At 43.2% G+C, this 20,932-nt stretch overlaps 1 protein-coding gene across 1 annotated transcript in view; it reads right to left on the reverse strand.

Moving 5' to 3' along the window:
* The window catches only part of ttn.2 (titin, tandem duplicate 2), a 472,252-nt gene that overhangs the window by 115,512 nt on the left and 335,808 nt on the right, over positions 1 to 20,932 (reverse strand). The window contains 4 exon segments of the mRNA XM_034187115.1: positions 183 to 447; positions 7,822 to 8,509; positions 12,351 to 14,355; positions 15,143 to 15,436. Coding sequence (XP_034043006.1) covers positions 183 to 447; positions 7,822 to 8,509; positions 12,351 to 14,355; positions 15,143 to 15,436 — 3,252 coding nt within the window.

Consider the following 20,932-nt stretch of genomic DNA (forward strand, 5'->3'; position numbering starts at 1 on the left):
GAAAAACCGGATGCTGTGAATCTTTGGCATGGACATGTACTGCCTCCTGCTGGTTGTATGAGGTGTGTAACATGTCTTAGCCCTGACTGGTTGCTTTGGTTTGCAAGGAGCCAGATGTTGTTCTTCACCCATTCATTCCTGACTCATTGTGTGCACGTGTTAACCTCATCCTGGAAACTCACCAATGGGGTCTTTGGCTGCAACGGGTCTGCAGGGTTTGCTGGGTTCTCCCAGGCCCACCTCGTTCTCCGCCTTCACCCTGAACTGGTACTCGTGGTTGGGGATGAGGTTGCTGACCTTCATGCGTCTCTCTGTGATGGGACTCTTCGTGCACGGCACCCAGCGCATGGCTCTCTTCTCCTTTCTCTCCAGGATGTATCCGGTGATGGACTTGCCACCGTCGTTCTCAGGAGGAGCCCAAACCACCGTCATCTCCTCTTTACTCACCTTTAAGACAAATTGATCAATAGATTACTAATTGATGTGAAACAGGGAACTGTAGCCGCAGAATCAGAGAACAAACTAGACTAAATGAAACAGGTATTTTTTTTTCTCACGTTGGGCTTCTTTGACGTTCAGCAGCTTCCTGCCGAATGTTAGATTGTCCAGCTTCCCACAGCTCCACAGAGCTGCTGGGCTACGTAATCCATGTTACCTCAGCAGAGACTGGGAATGGACCAACCACTATAGAACAGGAAGTGGTGGCATAACGAGAAGAAGGTTTGTGGCCTGAAGGCCACACGTTTGATCCGATGCTACAGGGGAATGTAGGCAGGGACGGCATTGGTTTCACTACCCTAACCCTTGAGCAAACCCTTGTGTTTTGTGACATCACCCTGACATTAGTGTGTGAATGAAAAGTCCTTCATAAACACAGGCCATTTCCAGTCCAAAGCCCCAAAACAGGAGTCCAGGAGGCATCACACTTCAACTGTCAGCTAGAAGGAGCAGCAATTGTTACCGTGTCCCTCCTCCCGTGACACAAGACCTGCAACCCTCAGACTTCCAGTAGAGACACCTTCTGTCCATGAAAATCCCAAACACAAGCGAGAACGAAGCTCGGCTGTGGGCTAGTGTACCTTAATTGAGAGTAGCGACATGACGAGTCGGAAAAAAATCGATCATGTGACTTCTGGTGCCATCTTGGGTTCAAAATAGTGCTGGCTGTTAATGTGTCTGCATGTAAATCAGCTATTTTATTTATTTATTCACTGAAAATGTCAGTTTGTTGTGCATTTGGAGGCACAAATAGACACAACAAGGGCTTCAAGATGTACAGAGTCCCTTCAGATCCAAACAGAAGAAACATTTGGGAAAATAAAGTCAGCCGTGTGGGATGGAAGTGACTTCATCATCAAAACTTTGAGAGGTAAGTTTATTGTTCAGTCCCATGTCCAGTAAAACTCACCTAAACCGTCATCGTATAAACCAGATATTCACAGTCACCGGACAAAAAAAGTCCCAAAGTTTTTGCATTGTTTTACATGTAATAAAAACTGTCAGTGGTGGGCACAGATAACAAAAAATTAACTTCGATAACAGATAATCAGATAACTGAAAAGTTATCTTCGCTAAAGATAAAACAATAAACCACCCAAAAATGTATCAGAAGTTACAGATAACTGATAAATTCCAATATTGTCTCTGGTACATTTACAACTACTAATAAAACAAATTTAAGTTTTAATGCCACAATAGCTTTTAGTAATATTAAAAGTAACAACAGACCCAAACAATGAGACCACACTTTCGTCTTTGAACATCCTGCCCCTGCTGGAAGCTCTTGTTTACTACAGAGCTCCCAGCACAGAGGCACCCTGAGAGCAGCCATAAAGCCAACTCTCTATCAATCACAACGCTCCGGTCAGGCGGAGGTCTTGAAAAATAAAGTCATGCTGACTTATGGTTTTGATTTATAAATAACATTAATACCGATAGAATAACTCCATTAATGTCAATTCTGTCATTTGTACAAAGTTAAAATATAACATATATCTTTTAATGTTGAATAATGCACTAATTCTGAGGTTTTGTAACAAACACAGACAGACAGCAAAGGATTCTGGGTAAAAGTGCCTCTGCTAAACACTGATTGGTTCAGTCATTCATTATGTAAACCAACATGTTAATGTGACGTCTGTCGTGTGTTGGTGTTTACAGATAAATGTGCTTTTGTAAAATATTCCATATTTTTTTATTTGTAAAAACAGGCATTTTTACAGAGCCCTGGAAGTGTCATCGCAAAATGTTTTGCATGTGCAGAGAATGTGCGCTCATTTTATTAGTTTTATTATTTTTATTATTAGTTTTATGATGTGCGCACGTTTTATGATGTTGTAAAACGTGCTTTACACTGTGAGAGATGATTTTTTTTATGCAGGAATGTTTTGGACCGAGTTTCAGATTAATTGCGCGTCCTGCATCGTGTAGCGTACATGGAGAAACAAGCTGCGTTTAACATCTCAGGACCACCTCCTGATCGCCGATTGTATGGTCCAATGAAAATCAAACCAGTTTGATATTCTGGTCGGCCGTCGTGAGGTTATCCTGCTGCTGAAAAGCTACAAGCGTCCAACCGCTCGCACTGTGCCTGTGCAAACATCGCAGAGCTCTCTTGTAATGTTATTTTATTTATTTTTTTGCTGTTGTTTTGTTTTTAAACTTCATTTGTAAAAACAAAAGCCATTTGCAAAGCCAAAAAGTTGATTTGACAATCATCTGATATAACCGGGGTCAAAATAAATAGAACACTACCATCTACTGGTGCCCAGACGCTTAGTACTTAGAGCGAATACTGCCATGAACACTACTGGCCAGTAGATGGCAGTAGAGGCCTTGAAAACAAAATTCCAGATAATCTGTGTCTGCTACATTTAAAATGCATGGAATTTAACAAATGCAAATACAATAACAATGTCTATAAACCCAGAGAATATATTCACAAGAGTTTTAGGCACTAGAGTTTAATGTTGTTGTCCGTGGAGCCTGAACAGAGTGTCTGAAATGCAATTATCCTGTCGTGAACGTACTGAGATTACACCATCCTACCCATAATGCACTGCTGGGCACAGCATGTGCTCACAAAACCTTAAAAATTAGCACATTACTTTAAAACTAAAACATATATCTGATATTATCACTTTATAAAACTTCAGACATGTAATTTTAAATAACTTGTCCAAAATTAGTTTGGTTAAAATTTGAACCATAAGTTAAAAATGTATGCCTCTGGATGACTTAGGTGATATTGCTAGTGTATCGGTATGGTGTTAAAGGAAATTATTTTTTTTTTTTTTTTTTTGGCCATTTCTCCTTTGTCTACAGAGGTTAGAGATGCTTTTCATAGAAGCAGCTCTCTTCTGTTAGCAGAGGGTATAACTGTCCATCTGTTATAAAACTTTTAACAGGTAGGTGCTGAACTGATTTTAAATTTTAAAAATGCTTGTCGCTGTTCAGCTTTGTTTACTTTGTTTATCAGTCTAAAAGTTATCGGACAAAAATTAATCGGAAGATAATTGGTCCGATAATGGTTTTTAAAATTATCTAAAAAGATAATCCGATAATGAAAACATTATCTTCTATAATTATCTGTTATCAGATTATCGGAAGTGTGCCCACCACTGAAAACTGTATATAATGGATTTTGTACAACGGATTTTTCTCTCACATAAGATAAAATGTCCCGTCCAATCGCAATGTATTTCCATTAAACCCCTGGCATGTGAGACTGGAGTCATTTCTGTGATTTTTTTTTTTTCTGTGATTATTTTTTCACACTGTGCTCAGACTCACAGCCTGCAACCTGCAGCAGGCTGCGCAGTGAAAGAAGCGGCTGTGATTTGGCACTTTACTTCTTTCAATCCTTCATCTGCCATCATATCTTAATAGTTTTTTGAGCGTGCATGCTGATTAAAATGGATCACAAAAGTCCACACATTTACAGCACAAAGTCTGTAAAAGAGGAAAATGTTCAGTTTACCTTTGATTTGGAGGTGATGATTGTAGAAAGAAAAAGTTGTTGAGGGTCAAATTAATCCAGAATAAAACATAATCCAGAGATGAAGAACTTTAAAATTGTCACACACAGTTACAGAGCTGCAGCTGCATAAATCAGGCTTTAAATGAATTAAATAAATCACCATAAATGGTACATTCATGTAAACTGGATAGCGTAACTATTTTTATATTCATTTTGACAGTACCTGTACCTGGATGTGGTTAAATGATTTAAGAAAATATTGAAAACATTAAAGGTTCATTCAGTAGTTCAGCGCAGTTGGAACCAAAATGGTGCGGTGTTCTGAGTTGACACCGCTCTCTCTATAAAGGCACGCTGTCATGGTTTTGGCCTGATCTGAGCGTTGAGCCCATTTTTTCCCCTTTCTGTTCTCTTTCTGCCCCAGCTTTGAGTTCTTAGTTGTTTATTTTCATCCTGGTTTATTCTCTGATATGTTGCTAGTTTTTGTGTAGTTGATCTTCTGTGTTTAGTAACTTCTGGTTTGCGTTTCAGTCCTGTTCATGTTTCCTTTGTATAGATGTGAGTTGTCATGTCAGTAATTCTCCTCACTGCTCACTCACACCTGTTTGTCCTCATGTATTTACACCCAGCTTCATTGTTCTCCCTCTGATCATCGCACTCTTGCCCTGCACTTCATATCTCTGCACCTGCCTCATGTCTTTGTCTTTCACTTTGTCTCTGTCCGCTCTGTGTTTTCTTTCACTCTCACTCTTGGCACTTGCTCACGCATCTTTGTGCACTCTTCCTCCAATCTTGCACAGTGTTAAATCTTCGTTCACTAGCCACGTCCCTTTTCTAGATTGTTCTTCACGTGCACCTTGTTAACTCCGGTCTTATTTAATCTCCTCCCAGCCACCACACCACCGGTCCTTTGTTGTCTTTGTACACTGTTAGAAATTGTAAGTATATGTTACCAATTATAATGTCTCTATCCTGATTTTTCATATACACTGTACGTTTGTGTGATTTTACTTTCTAAATGAACCACTGACCATTTCACACGGTAAAATCCTCTCTTGCTGCCTTGAGAAATGTCTGAGAGCATAAATCTTGCTTTCTGAGCACAGTAGTACCACAGTAGTACCACAGTAGTACCACAGTAGTACCACAGTAGTACTACTGTAGTGCCACAGTAGTAGGTTTAATTAGCTGACTGTCCTTGAACAGGAACACTGCACCCTGTGAAAGCTGGCCGGAGCCGGTCTTGTTTTGACTCTGTAAGAAAATTCACAAAATAATGTTATATCTGTATGAGAACAGACTTTGAGACTCCAAGATGTTTTTATCCTGTTTTTCTGTCTCTGTCTTTCCCTCATTAAAAGCAGGGAGAGTTGGGGCGGCCCTTCAGAGCTGAGTGGTGACACGGTGAGGGCGGGGTTCTCGCCTACGGCTCTCCCTGTGCAGGAAAGAAATTCAGTGTTTCTGTGTGGTCATTTTCTGTGATGTTTGACTTGTGTTTCCTTTCAACAGGTTCAACTCTGACACACACTCACCAGCTCTGTATCCAGTCCTGTTTTTTGCTTTGCCGTGTATCCAGATCCTGCTTCGTAGTTTTGACTTTGCCTTTTGCCTCGTCTCTGATGTCTGCGTCTGCTCGTGCCTCTGCTTATCTGTGACTGCGTTTTTGCCTGACCCTGTTTGTGCTTCTGCTACGCTGACTGATCACCTGTGTACCAAACCTGAGCCCAAATTAAAGACCATGATCCATTTTACATGCAATCCTGGTCCGGGAGTCTGGCACCCACCGAGCCTGATGCACTCTACTGTGGGCCAATGACAATCTGACTTTGTGCCGAGAACGTGGACACGGCGCTCACAGTGATGCCGCATGCCTTGTGCTTCCATGCTGCCCTTAGAAACCTGGTCGCATGTTAAGTCAAGTTATGTGCTGGTGCCACTCTTTTCTGTATCCGTGACACCACCTTGGATTCTGGATGGCAACCACCCAGGCAGACAATCAGCCCATCCCCACCTCTCTAAAATACCATCTATTTGTCACAGCCAGGTGAAGTGTGGGCGTGTCCTCAGTCTTATTCAGCCACTGCGGTCCTCAACATGATCCTGATCAGAGAAACAGGGCCACAGGCCTTCAGTTCCACAACGTACGAGGTCTATTAGATAAGAAACTGACACTTTTAGTTTTTTTAACTATATGGATTTGAATGACGTGCTATTCCACCAATCATGCTTGAACCCTCGTGCGCATGCGTGAGTTTTTTCGTGTCGGTGACGTCATTTCCCTGTGGGCAGGCCTTGAGTGAGATGTGGTCCCGCCCCTCTCGGCTGAATTCCTTTGTTTCACACGCTGCTCCAGACGGCGCGCGTTGCTTTATCAAAATTTTTTCTGGACCTGTGAGGAATATCCGAGTGGACACTATTCGAGAAATTAAGCTGGTTTTCGGTGAAAAGTTTAATGGCTGATGAGAGATTATGGGTGTTTCTGTCGCTGTAAGGACTTCCCAAGGAACGGGACGTCGTGCAGCGCTTCCAGGCGCCGTCGTCGGCCTGTTTCGACCTGAAAACATCCTAATTTAAGGCTTAATTCACCCAGGACGTCGTGAGAGAACAGAGAAGATTCAGAAGAGGCCGGCATGAGGACTTTATGTGGACATTCCACTGTTTAAGGACATTTTGTAATGAAAGACGTGCGCGCAAATTCGCCGAGTTGTTTCCGTGACAACTCGGCGAATCTGTGTGCGCCGCGACAGGAAAAACACCTCCGTGTTGAAAACCATTTGTAAAATTCAGGCGGCTTTTGATGGCTTTCAACAAGTGAGTAACTGAGAAATTGTTTAACAGCTTGGGCATGTTCCAACTTGCCCGTTAAGGTTTCCAACGGAGGTGTTTTTCCTGCCGCGACCCCCCGCGGTCAGGTCCAGCCCGACATGCGACTCTGCCCGCATGTTCTTTCATTACAAAATGACCGTTAACAATGGAATGTCCAAATAAACTCCTCATGCCGACTTCTTCTGAAAGTTCTCTGTTCTCTGACGACTTCCTGGATCAACAGAGCCTGAAATGTGGAAGTTTTCAACTTGAAACGGCGAGACGCTGCCGCCTCAAAGCGCAGATCGCCATCAGGCACCGTGGGCCGTCCTTAAAGCGACACTACCAGACCAAAATCTCTCATCAGCCGTTAAAATTTTTACAGAAAACCAGCTGAATTTATTGAATGGTGTCCACTCAGTTGTGCCTTACAGTTTTGAAAAAATTTTGATCAAACAAAGCAGCAGTCTCTGAGCCATTCATAAACAATGAAAAAAATCGACGAGAGGGTGGGCGACTCCTCACTCAAAGACTGCCCTCAGGCGAATGACGTAACCGACAGGCGTGAAAAAACTCTCGCATGCCCACGAGGGTTCAAGCATGTCTGATGTAATCACACGTGATTCAAATCCATATGGTTTTTGAAAAAAAAAATAAGGTCGGATACTTTTCTAACAGACCTCATATACGTGAACTGGATGCCCAAAGGATCCCTGGAAGAACAACTTCCAGATGTTCTGGATCTTAATGATAAAGCTGGAAGAATCACAGAATCAATCAAACGCAAAAACCTTCTCAAAGGAGCCGTCAAACAAACAACAAAAAACAACCAACTTTTTCATCAATTCAACACATCCCAGACTCTGTCAAGACTTCCAGCAGATGTTTAAATGATTAGACAAATTCAAAAACCTGGAACCAGTTCAGGAACTGTCCTACGGCATGTAATTTCAGACTGAAGCTACAGAAACGTCTTGGACTTTTAGAGCAAAGGTACACAGAGGTAAAACTGTCTCTGATGGATGTCCTTCACCCACCTTTGTGACCTCAGGCGCCTCGGGGGGTCCGGGTCTGTTGAACTGGGTCCTGACAGTGACCGGCTTGCTCTCCACAGCAGGGCCGGTGCCCATCTTGTTCTCGGGTCTCACTCTGAAGACGTACTCGTTGCCCTCCACCAGACGAGTCACACTGCAGTACGGCGTGTACACAGAGTCCGAGTAGGTGGACCAGACCATCCTCCTGGTCTCACACTTCTCCAGGATGTAGCTGTCCACCTCACAGCCTCCATCATCCTCCGGGGGATCCCACACCACTCGACATTTGTCGGCACCGATCCCGGTGACCCTGAGGTCCCTGACAGGACCCGGCACATCCAGAACGCTGACAGTGGCATACGCCGTGAAGCTGCCAGCAAAGTTGGTGGCAGTAACAATGTACTTGCCGCTGTCGGATCGTTTAGACTTGGTCATGAGGAACTTGGAGTAGTCAGGTCCAGTCTCACAGCTGATTCTGGGGTTGTCTCCGATAGCTTTGTCCTTTATCCACGTTACTTCTGGCTGGGGTTTTCCCCTCAGGCCGGCCTCCATCCTCACAGACTCTCCAGCCTTCACCGTGACTGTCCCGGCAAATTTCAGATCAATGACGGGCTTCTGGATCTCCTCCTTCACCAAGACATCACAAAGTTTCACCCAGGCGCTCTGTCCTCCCTCGTTCACAGTCTGAACCCTGAAGAACACAAGACCAAAGGACCACCACCATCACAATCCACTTCTGAGGACCAGAAACAGGACTTATATCTAGACATCAACCCAAAGCTGAACAACAACAGAAAGGAAGCAGAAACAGAATGAGGGTCCAGGTAGCTGAGTCTTTGGGGACGAGCTGGGCCACGTGTCATCTGAAGAATACTGGCTGTAAATGTGATGATTTAGTGACTGAGTTATTCATTATTTCTTTTTCAACTGCTTACCCGTTCTGGCTCAAGGTGGCAAAAAGACCAAGCAGCTCGTTCCACACTTCCCTGTCCTCTCTTTACTTTGATATTCATTATTTACAAATATAGTATTTTATATATTTAAAAATATATCATTTCTAACAAATGTGTTGTATTTTATTGGAAGACATTATTTTGATTTAGTGAAATAACAACACTAACGTGTGAAGTTCAGGGGGGCGGGGCTCCATGGCAGGCGTTAAAAAAATCAACAGGAAATGGAAACTAAAATCATTTCTGAGTGAATCTGACAGTGATTTTTGGTGACAAGTAAAATCATACCGGTAAAGAAAGTTTGTAGTTGTTTTTTTTAAATGGGATTATGCAGTCGGCTGAAATTCTGCTCGTTATCGTATCTGCGGTGAATAGGTCCATCAGCTGTGGGCGTAAAGACCTGAGTGAGAACGTCCTGGAAGAGAAGCTGCATTTTTGGAAGCCGTTGCTTTTGATGGCAAAACATACTTCAGGAATGTTTGACCTTTTGACACTGACCTCAGAGGTCACTGCAAACACGTACATTAGCCCTCATTCTGACTTGTTTGCTGTGACTGTGACTGTAATCTGTGTCTGTATATTTTACAGTCTGTGATCTTTGGTGCGTCGTCTCATTTTCCCGTCTTTGTATGGTCTCAGATCATTCCAGACACTCCACAGGTCCTGCTGGTCCAACTCGACTTTCTGTCAGCTGTAAATTTCTTCAGGATCATTGACATAGAGAATGAGGACGACGCGGCTCAGAATGTCCTCCTGTGATAGTCTTCAATAACAAACGAATCCACTGACACATAGAAAGCCAGTTATGTCAGCTTTCATCTCTTAAAGTACAAATGATGAATTTCTAAGTGCTGTAGGAGGATCAGTCGCAGTTGTCAAAAACATGTAAGTTGCACCTTCTTTCTGTATTGAAAACAGGGAGTTCCACTTACAGACAGGAACTCAGAGCAGCACATGTGCACACCACAGTGTGTGCTGATACTGAGCGTAAGGACCATTACATTGTGTGTTGGACCTAATGGGTGTTATTTGATGCAGTCTGGATTTATACAAATGTGAGCTCATTTGCGTTTGTTTTTTTTTAATCAGGTCTTTCATTTGGGAATTTTGTGCAGTCTTGTCATGTATTTTTATTATAAATATTTATCTTTTTTGGTACTTTTATTTCTGCTCTTCTTCTGCTTCTTCTCTCAGCTGCTCCCATTAGGCGGCGCCACAGCAGATCAGTCATTTCCATCTCACCCTGTCCTCTGTGTCTTCCTCTGTCTCACCAACCACCTGCATGTCCTCGCTCAGCACATCCATAAACCTCCTCTTTGTCCTCCCTCTTCTCCTCCTGCCTGGTGGCTCCATCCTCAGCATCCTTCTCCCTATACTTTTCCAGTTGTCCAAAACTGCTTCCCCTCCATCCAGTGCCTCTCTCACCTGAATTTCACACAGCAGTCTTCCTCCTTCAGCTTCCACCATCTGATCCTTTGTTGAGCTCTCACTCTCTTCTTCTTCTTCACCTCTAAAGTCATCCTACAAACAACCATCCTATGCTGTCTAGTGACACTCTCTCCTGCTACCACCTTACAGTCTGTGATTTCTTTTAGCTTGCATCTCCTATAAAGAATGTAGTCCACCTGTGTGCACCTTCCTCCACACTTATATGTTACCCTGTGCTCCTCCCTTTTCTTAAAGTAGGTATTCACCACAGCCATTTCCATCCTTTTTGCAAAATCAACTACCATCTGTCCTTCCCCATTCCTGTCCTTGATACCATATCTACCCATTACTTCCTCATCCCCTCTGTTCCCTTCACCAACGTGCCCACTGAAGTCCGCTGCTATCACCACTCTTTCATGCTTGGGTTCTATAAGGACAATTTTTCCTGATTTTTCCAAACCTGATAGGAAATGGACTTCAATTTTAGATGTTGTATTAAAAGATGCCTTCACTAAGCAGAGAGTTGCTACTTCAGCTGGCAAGCTGACCACATACAGTGCTTTGCCTGCTCTTTCGTCTGCCCTCCAGATGGGTGGGTCGTTGCCCCCACCATAGATCAATAAAATGATGTGATTGGTTGAAAGATGTTGCGTTTGACATTTATATGCAGTGACTGCTCGCGTTGTATTATCTGAAACACTATGTGTAAAAGTAAAACTGTGTTTTGTCTGTGTGGCATGGTAAGCAAAAGAACAGTATGCATCATGGCATTCCAGAGGAGATATGACATTACTACCATGAGACATACTGCCCAACAGTTCACTCTCCACCACCTCATCTAACTCACTCCAGAAATCTTCTTTCTCCTTCATCTCATAATGTACCTGTGGGGCATATGCACTGATGATATTCATCATCACCCCTTCAATTTTTAACTTTACACTCATCACCCTGTCAGACACTCGCTTAACCTCCAACACACTTTTAACATACTCTTCCTTTAAAATGACCCCAACACCATTTCTCTTCCTGTCCTCACCATGGTACAACAACTTGTACCCACCGCCGATGCTCCTGCTCTTACTTCCCTTCCACTTGGTCTCTTGCACACACAATATGTCTACCTTTCTCCTCTCCATCATATCAGCCAGCTCTCTCCCTTTACCAGTCATATTTCTGTGTAGGCTCTCAGTTGTCCAGGTGGTTTCCATAGTAGAGAAGCTTGAATCTTTGACTGGACTGGGTTGCTTGACGCGAGGACGTTTCGCTTCAAATTGCAGAAGCTTCCTCAGCTAAAATTCTTGCTCTGATGGTCTGACTTCTGTTTTGACTCTTGTAGAGAAGAATAATCAAGAAGTCACAAAAGCTGGAGTTTTAAACCTAACCAGACCCCACCTACAGAGAGGCTCTAATTACAATAGGTGCTAATTAGAGCTATTGTTTAGTCACTAGTCAATAGCAGTCTGCCTCTCGGTAGGTGGGGTCTGGTTAGGTTTAAAACTCCAGCTTTTGTGACTTCTTGATTATTCTTCTCTACAAGAGTCAAAATAGAAGTCAGACCACCAGAGCGAGAATTTTAGCTGAGGAAGCTTCTGCGATTTGAAGCGAAACGTCCTTGCGTCAAGCAACCCAGTCCAGTCGAAGATTCAAGCTTCTCTACTATTTACCAGTCATACTACCAACATTCAAAGTCCGACTCTCACTTCCACCCTTCTACTTTTTCTCTTCTCCCACTGTCTCTGGACACATTCTCCTCCTCTTCTTCTTCTTCCCCCAACAGTAGCCCAGTTTCTGCCGGCACCCTGTTGGGCAACAGCACTGGTGGTGGTCATTGTTAACCCGGGCCTTGACTGATCCTGTATATTCATACTATGCATGGTTACTTTGGCATGTTTTACACCAGAAGCCCTTCCTGACGCAAGCCTACTCATTTATCTGGGCTTGGGACTGGTACTCCCATGTGCTGCACACCCCATGTGGCTGAGTTCTTCTTCTTCTTCTTATCATTATAATTATTATTATTAAATATGTTCATATATGGAAAATATGGTCCTCCTGGTGCTTTTCAACAGTTTAGGGTTTGAGTTTTAAAAGTAAACTTGCACACAAATGCCTGTAAAACATGGATGAAATGTGAATGTCATAACACACCTGAAGGTGTACGTCTGGTTCTCAGTGCACTTATCAGCCAAGAAAAAAGTGTTGGTCAGCACGCTGGCATTGAGCTTCTCCCACTCCGCAGCATCTTTGGATTTGCACTCAAGGTTGTAAGAGAGTTTGGGACTGCCACCGTCATAGTCAGGCTTCCTCCATCTCAGATTGACATAGTTCTTACCAACATCAGTTACCCTGAAGTTCTCAGGCTCTCCAGGCTTCTCAATGGGGTCGATGGCCAGCACGGGAGTTTTGGTCTCCACACATGGCCCGGGGCCAAGCTTGTTTTCAGCACACACGCGGAATAGATACTCATGGCCCTCCATCAGCTTGGCCTTTAACTTGCGATTGGTGCAACTGGATGTGATCATAGACCACGTGCTAATGCTGGGCTCTCGGCACTCCACAATGTAGTTGGTGATCTCTGAACCTCCATTGTCCTTCGGGGTCTCCCAGTTAATCATGCAGGAGTCCTTGGTGACATAAGTCACATGGAGGTTCTGGCAATGGCTGGGCCGATCCAGCACATTGACTGTGATGGTGCAAGAAGCCTCACCCCCCTCATTTGAAGCCTTCACTGTATATTTACCATGATCCGCTCTGGTGGCTTCCTTTATCTTCAGTTGGATCACAGGGAAGTTCTGGATAATTGTGATGCGTTTGCTGCTCTCCAGAACGGTCTCTTCCTGTGACCACAGGATCTCTGCGTCAGGACGGGCCTTGACATAACCAAGAATGTTGATGTTGTGTCCAACACGTACAGTGACGCGCTCACGACAGGTGACTTCCATCTCAATTTCTGGAGGAATAAGGATGTCCTGGGTAGTGATGGATTCTGGCACTTCTCTGGGTTCTCCATGTCCAATCATGTTGGAGGCACGGACTCTGAACCTGTACTTCACACCCTCCTCAAGGCCCTTAACTGTATAGGCACACTGCTTGATCAAGTCATCAACATTGCTTTTCTTCCATTCTTCAGTATCAGCCTTTTTTACCTCAACTGTGTAGCCCAGGATAGGGCTGCCTCCATCTTTAGTGGGTCTGATCCACACCAAGTCAGCAGTGGTCTTGCTGTAATCTTTAACTTTGGGATTGACTGGGGGGCTGGGGACTGTGATTGGCCTGCTGGGCTTGCAAGGGTCTGAGATGGGAGATGGGCCACTGTAACCTGCTATATTCTCAGCAAATACTCTGAACTCGTACTCACTGCCCTCAAACAACCCCAAGACTCTGAATCTCAGGTCCCTGCTGGGTGTCTTGTTCACACGGATCCACTTCCCTCCCCTGTGTCTACGCTCAATGATGTATCCAGTTATGGGGCTGCCACCGTCAGCCAGAGGCATAGTCCATCCAAGTGTAACAGCATCTTCTGAAATGTCAGAGGGCTGTGGTTTGCCTGGCGGGCTGGGAGGCATGAAGGAGTGCTCGGCAACAGTGGGTTTACTCTCCAGAGGAGCGCCGACACCCATCTTGTTTTCAGCACGAATGCGAAGCACGTACTCCACACCTTTCTGCAAGCGATGGATCCTAAGGTCGGTTGCAAGGCTGCCGGAACTAACACCTCCCCAGGTCTCTTTGTTGGACTCTCTCTTCTCCACAATGTAATTGGTGACAGGACTGCCACCATCATCCTTGGGAGGACGCCATTCAATCATCATGGAGTCTGGAGTGACTTCCAGGATGTTGACAGGTCCAATGGGAGCAGCTGGAACATCCAGGACAGTCACATTAAGGGCCACTGTCTTGGTTCCTGCTGGGTTGGACACAGTGAGCAGATAGGTGCCTGTGTGGTTCCTCGTGCATTCACTAATGTTCAGCACCGTGGAGAAGTTGTCGGTGTCAATCTTGACTTTGCCTTGGCTAGTAATCTCCTCTCCTTCAATGGACCACTTGGCAGTGGGAATGGGGATTCCTCTCATGATGGCCGGGAGCCTGATGGTGGTTCCAGCCTTTACGATGATACCTTCGGTCAGCTTAACATCCACTTCGAGAATGGGAGGCACTGTGAATGGACACAGAGAAAATTACATGTCTCAACTCCATTCACACGTTTACAAACGGTGACGTGTCCAACATGATCTGCCCCGCCTCCACTGGCCAGGGGAGGAGCTAAGATTTCGTCACAACTACAACTGATCAAATTAATCTGCTGTCAACGTCAGTCAGCTCATTGCCAGTTTGACTGAGTTCGACTAACATTTTAGGATGAAATGACCCTGTGCGAGAAGGAGACCTTGTGTTCTAATGACGCCATTATTTATCCAAACATATGTGAACATGAGCCGAACTTTAATTTACAGACAATATGGGAAAAAACCCCTTTGGACTACAAAGCTCATTGGTGTTAAAATGTAGACTTAAAGGGCAAAAAACAAAAAAAAACAAAAAACATTTTACCAATTTACAGATGTTCCATTATTTATTTATTTATTTTGAATTCCATAGAGTGAGTATGACATAGATGTTCATGACTCAAAAACTGTATTCCTACTTCAGACTCAAAGTCTCATGTGTCCAAAATGGTTCAACAGACACTTGAGATTTTTGAAGTCTAAAGTCAGAGTTGGGAGACTTGAGTTTTTGTGAATCTTGAACCATCACTGGTTCCTGAAGACACAGTATGTTTCAGAGTCTCTCAGTATCTCAGTCCTGGCCCAGGTCCCGGCATGTTGGCCTGATTCTGATGTCAGTTAAACATCTAGAGTAAAATAAGAAGAGACAGTGCACCAGCACCTGAAGTTCAAATGTGTTGGTGTTAGAGGCGGGAATGTGGGTCTCCTGGTTCTCACCCAGTTTTTCCGTGCACAGGATGGGCACTGTGGTGTCAGGTCGGCTGAGACCGATGGCATTCTCAGCCCGTACTCTGAAGCGGTAGGTCTTTCCTTCTTCCAAGCCGGTCACCAGAGTCTCAGGGATGCTGACAGTCTTCCACTCGTGCCATTCCTTTGCCCCCTCCTCCTGATACTCGACCAGGAAGCCGGTGATCTCACTTCCGCCGTTGCGGTCGGGCCAGTTCCAGACCAGGGACACCTCTGTCTTGTCTACATCAGCGTGATGCAGGTCTTTGGGAGGACCAGGAGGGACTATGGCAGCACAAGGAAACAGAGTTGTGGGTTCACAGCCCATACAGCAGATAAACTAAGTGTTTTTAAATCAACCTGATAGTACAACTTTTAAACTGTTTTAACTCACTTCTCAGTTCAGGACAAACTGGTTTGAAACCAGAGTTTGAAACTCTTTTGATGGGTGTTTATTCCACTCTTTGTCTTTTGTTGTCCTCAGGTTTCCATCCTGGCACTAGAACTCCTACGAGCAGCATATTGATAGACTTTTGCAGTTTTACACTCTCAGTGTTAGTTTGCATATTTTTCAGTTAAATCGAATCTAGCTTTGGTCCACCGTGACTTGTTTTTTACTTTTTCCTGAGGACCACAAACAGGTTTTAGGATTTCTTGTGCTATCCACAGATAGCAGATAACAGATAATTATCGAAGATAATGTTTTCATTATCGGATTATCTTTTTAGATAACTTTAAAAACCATTATCGGACTAATTATCTTCCGATAAATTTTTGTCTGATAACTTTTAGACCGATAACGTAGTAAACAGAATTTTTAAATCAGTTGAGCACCTACCTGTTAAATGTTTCCTAACAGATGTATAGTTCTACCCTCTGAAAACAGAAGAGAGCTGCTTCTATGAAAAACTGCTTTACTGCTTTATCCTCTACACTGGCAATATCACGCAAGTCATCCAGAGGTATACATTTTTAACTTATGGTTCAAATTTTAACCAAACTAATTTTGGACAAGTTATTTAAAATTACTGTCATGTCTGAAGTTTTATAAAGTGAAAATATCAGGACAAATGCATTTCAGACACTCTGTTCAGGCTCCACAGACAACAGCATTAAACTCTAGTGCATAAAACCCTCGTGAATATATTCTCTGGGTTTATAGACGCTGTTATTGTATTTACGTTTGTTAAATTCCACGCATCTTAAATGTAGCAGACACGGATTATCTGGAATTTTGATTTGGCAAGTTTTCAAGGCCTCTACTGCCATCTACTGGCCAGTAGTGTTCATGGCAGTTCATGGCAGTATTTGTCCTGAAGCTGAGCACTGTATGATATTTTAAATCACAAGTTAAGTTTTTTCAAACTTAATTTACAAAAACTCTCAATGGGAGGCATCAAAGTTTAAAAACAAAACAAAACTACAACAAAAAAAACATTACAAGACAGGTCTGTGGTGTTTGCACATGCACAGTGCGAGCGGTTGGACGCTTGTAGCTCTTCAGCAGCAGGATACCCTCACGATGGCCGACCAGAATAATATCAAACAGGTTTGATTTTCATTCGACCATACGATCGGCAATCAGGAGGTGGTCATGAGATGTTAAATGCAGCTTGTTACTCCATGTACACTACACGATGCAGGACGCGCAATTAACCTGAAACTCGGTCCAAAAAATTCTCTCACAAATGAAAAATCTTCTGAAAAAGGGTCAAAACTCACACAGTGTAAAGCCAACATTTATGTGTCAAGACAATATTGAGTGCACATTTTACAACATCATAAAACATGTGCACGGCACTAATAAAACGTGCGCACATTCTCTCCACATGCAAAACATTTTGCGATGACAGTGCATTATTCAACATTAAAAGATATTTGTTATATCTTAACTTTGTACAAATGACAGAATTGACATTAATGGAGTTATTCTATCTGTATTCACACAAAACCATAAGTCAGCATGACTTTATTTTCCAAGACCTCCACCTGACCGGAGCATTGTGATTGGTAGAGAGCTGAGCTTTCTGTCTGCTCTCAGCTTGCTTCTGTGCTGGAAGCTGTGTAGTAAACACGAGCTTCCAGCAGGGGCAGGATGTTCAAAGACGAAAGTGTGGTCTCATTGTTTGGGTCTGTTGTTACTTTTAATATTACTAAAAGCTATTGTGGCATTAAAACTTAAATTTGTTTTATTAGTAGTTGTAAATGTACCAAAGACAATATTGGAATTTATCAGTTATCTGTAACTTCCGATACATTTTTGGGTGGTTTATTGGTTTATCTTTATCTTTAAGATAACTTTTCAGAGGACTTCCGGTGGCGCTGACGAGCTGGACGCATAAACCAGAGCTCTGATTTCATCCTGTGGTATCCCCATAACTCGAGGACTTTTCCCACCAGATATCATTTTTGAAACTACTCAGAGGATGAACGGGGATAGAAAATTGAGGTCCGGGATGAAAGAGAAGAAAACGGACTCGAGTTCTGACCATGAATCCAGCCATGCTAGTTTAGCCACGTCGAATGATAGCTATGCTAACGAAGCTAACACAGTGATTACAGGTGGCACGATTCGTTCTGTTGTAAGTGAAGTAATGGCTAAGGGATTGGACGAACTAAAATCCCAGATGAGGAAAGATCTTCTGGAGTTCCGAGAGATAATTAAAGGCGACATGAAGAGCCAAATGGATGACTTGAGCACTAACATCAACCAGAAACTACAAACAGCGACCCAGCAGATCAAGGAGAATACACGGCGCATAGAGGGGTTGAGAAAAATGTGGCCGGGTCAGAGAAGTGGGATTTGGCTGTGAAGGACACATTACTTGATCTTCTCAATAACCAGCGTGTTCTACAAAACAAGCTTTCTGAATTGGAGAGTCGCTCCCGTTGTAAAAACATTCGCATTTACGGAGTTCCAGAGAGTGAGACCCCAGAGCCCGCCTCCTTAACACACCTTGTTGAGAACCTAATAATGACTGAGCTTGGCGGCAATCTGGATATTCAACAGGCGACTGACCTTGGACTCGAGCGGGTGCACAGAGCCCTGGGTCCCCGGCCACCACCAGGAGCACCGTCGCGCTCCATAGTGATCCGTTTCTCCAGGTTTACGACAAAAGAAAAAGTTCTCCTGGCAGCTTGGAAGAAACAGCTGTATGTCCAAAATAAGCGTGTTTATTTTGATCACGACCATGCAGCCGATGTGCAGCAAGAGAGGAAGGAATACATTCCAATCAAGAAAGTGCTCAAAGAAAACCACATTCGCTTTCAAACGCCACTGACGAAAATGCGAATACATTTCCACACTGGCATGGTAACCTGTAACAACGCTCACGAAGCAGACGAGGAGATACGGAAGCACGGCCTCACATTAGGACCAATACAACCGAAGAAGCCCAGTGAGCATGCAGCGGAGACCTTATCCAAGCTTCTGCCGTGGGGAGCGGTGGGAAGGACACGCCATGTCGGTAACGAGTACCAGGAGGTGATCGCTTACGGGAGTTTCAAAGACCCAACCGGGAAAACGCAACACCCGAAAACTGACTAAGTTTTAGTACGACCGGTATGTACAGTGTTGGTATCGTCTTGCATGCAAGTAAGTAAAGAAGCTGGACAATTTTGGAAAAGAAATATAATACGTGACCAATCAAAATCCCCCCCCCCCCCTTTTTTTTTTCTATCTCATCCCGTGACGCTATTTTAATTTTTGCGAGGGGGGGGGGGGGGGGGGGGGAGGCTGTTTCAGCGTAACATTTATTGGCCACCTTTTTCTGGGTATAATACTCAGTCTCTGTCTTCATCTACAGAGTGAACTAATGAGGGGCCCCACCTTGTGGCCACACCCCCTCACTGTTTCCAGAGGAGTTTGTTCTCCCTCACGTTTGGAAGTCTTGCCCAGTTCTGGGACGTCAGTTGACGGTTCTCTTTATTTTGGACAGTTACATTTTCAGTCATGTTACTTTCTTTTGTTGCAGGGCGCTGGAGTACATTCAATAGGTAGTGAAAATAAGAGACAGTGTTTCAATATTACAAATTTTTGTCATTAAATGTGAATGGTTTAAACAGCCCCATAAAACGGAGTAAAATGATATCAAAATTGAAAAGGAAAAAGGTCGACATTGCTTTGTGGCAAGAAACTCATCTGTCTGACATAGAACATGAAAAACTAAAAAAGATGGGTTTTTCTCACACCTTTTTTTCATCACATAAATCGGGTAATAAGAGAGGAGTAGCCATATTAATTTCTAATAAAGTACATTTTGAACCAATTTCTGAAATCTATGATAAAGAGGGTAGATTTGTTTTGGTCAAGGGGAAAATAGAGGGAAAACAAATAACTTTATTGAATATATATGCTCCTCCAGGAAGTCCAATCTCCTTTTTTAAAAAAGTTTTAGATTTAATAGCCCTGGAAAAGGACGGCACTATGATATGTGCCGGAGATCTCAACCTATTGTTGAACCCCATTTTAGATACTACTAATAGAAAGAGGAAAAGGAATGCCACTGAAATTTGGGTAAATAACACCATTAATCTTCTCAGTCTCACAGATGTGTGGCGAAGCCTACATGGAAGAGAGAAGGACTTTACATTTTATTCAGCTCGCCATAATATGTATTCGAGAATTGATATGTTTAACCGTGATCTTCATAGAGTAAAACACTGTAAAATGGGACAAAGGGATCTCTCAGACCATGCAGATCTCTTCCTGAACCTACATCTAGATGAAGCTAGAAAGAAAACAAATTGGAGGCTGAACATTGATATGTTAAAAAATGAGACACATAAAAGCAATAATAGATGAGTACAAAGAATTTCTCTCAATAAATGACAACGGGGAGGTTAGTGCCACCATTCTTTGGGATGCAAGTAAGGCATATCTCCGGGGTAAGCTCATAGCCAAAGCAGCATTTCAGAAAAAAGCAAATCTGAACAATTGCATAACCTGGAATATCGACTTAAAACCCTTGAAAAATTACATAGCCAAAATAAGGATCCTTCCCTCTTAACCCTAATGCGACCCATTAAACAAGAGATAGATCAGATTTATAGTGAAGATATAGAGGAAAAACATAAGGTATATGAAGCAGAGGTATTATGAAGCTGGGCCAAAAGCCGCCAAAGTCTTGGCATGGAAACTGCGTAAGCAGCAGGAGGAGAGGGCTATTCATAAAATTAGGGATCCAATCACGAACAAACTGGAAATCAAACTAAGTAAAATTCACAGGTCATTTGAAAAATACTACAAATTATTATACACACAAAAAGGAGAAACTATTAGTAATAAAATTGATAAATTTCTGAGCTCATTGTACCTTCCCTCACTAGGTAAGATTCATAACGAAGCTCTTACAGAGAAGGCTTTTGATTCGGTCAGTTGGCAATTCCTGTATCAAACTATGGGTCGTTTTGGTTTTTCTGAAAAATTTACTCAGGTTATTAAAGCCTTATATACATCCCCAACAGCGATGATAAAAGTAAATGGTGACCTATCAAGTCCAATAAAACTCCAAAGAGGCTGCCGTCAAGGGTGCCCTTTAAGTCCATTTCTATTCAATTTGTTTATTGAACCCTTAGCCCAGATGATAAGGCAGGAAAAATAATTGAAAGGTGTAAATATTAAAGGTACAGAACATAAAATTTGCTTGTACGCTGATGATGTACTAGTAACACTCTTAAACCCAGGAAATAGCATACCTCTGCTTATGAATGCCCTTAAAACGTTCGGATCTCTTTCAGGATACTCTCTTAATGTGAATAAAACCCAAGCTCTTTTGTTCA

Source organism: Thalassophryne amazonica, chromosome 14 (genome assembly GCF_902500255.1).
Source record: "Thalassophryne amazonica chromosome 14, fThaAma1.1, whole genome shotgun sequence".
NCBI lineage: Eukaryota > Metazoa > Chordata > Actinopteri > Batrachoidiformes > Batrachoididae > Thalassophryne > Thalassophryne amazonica.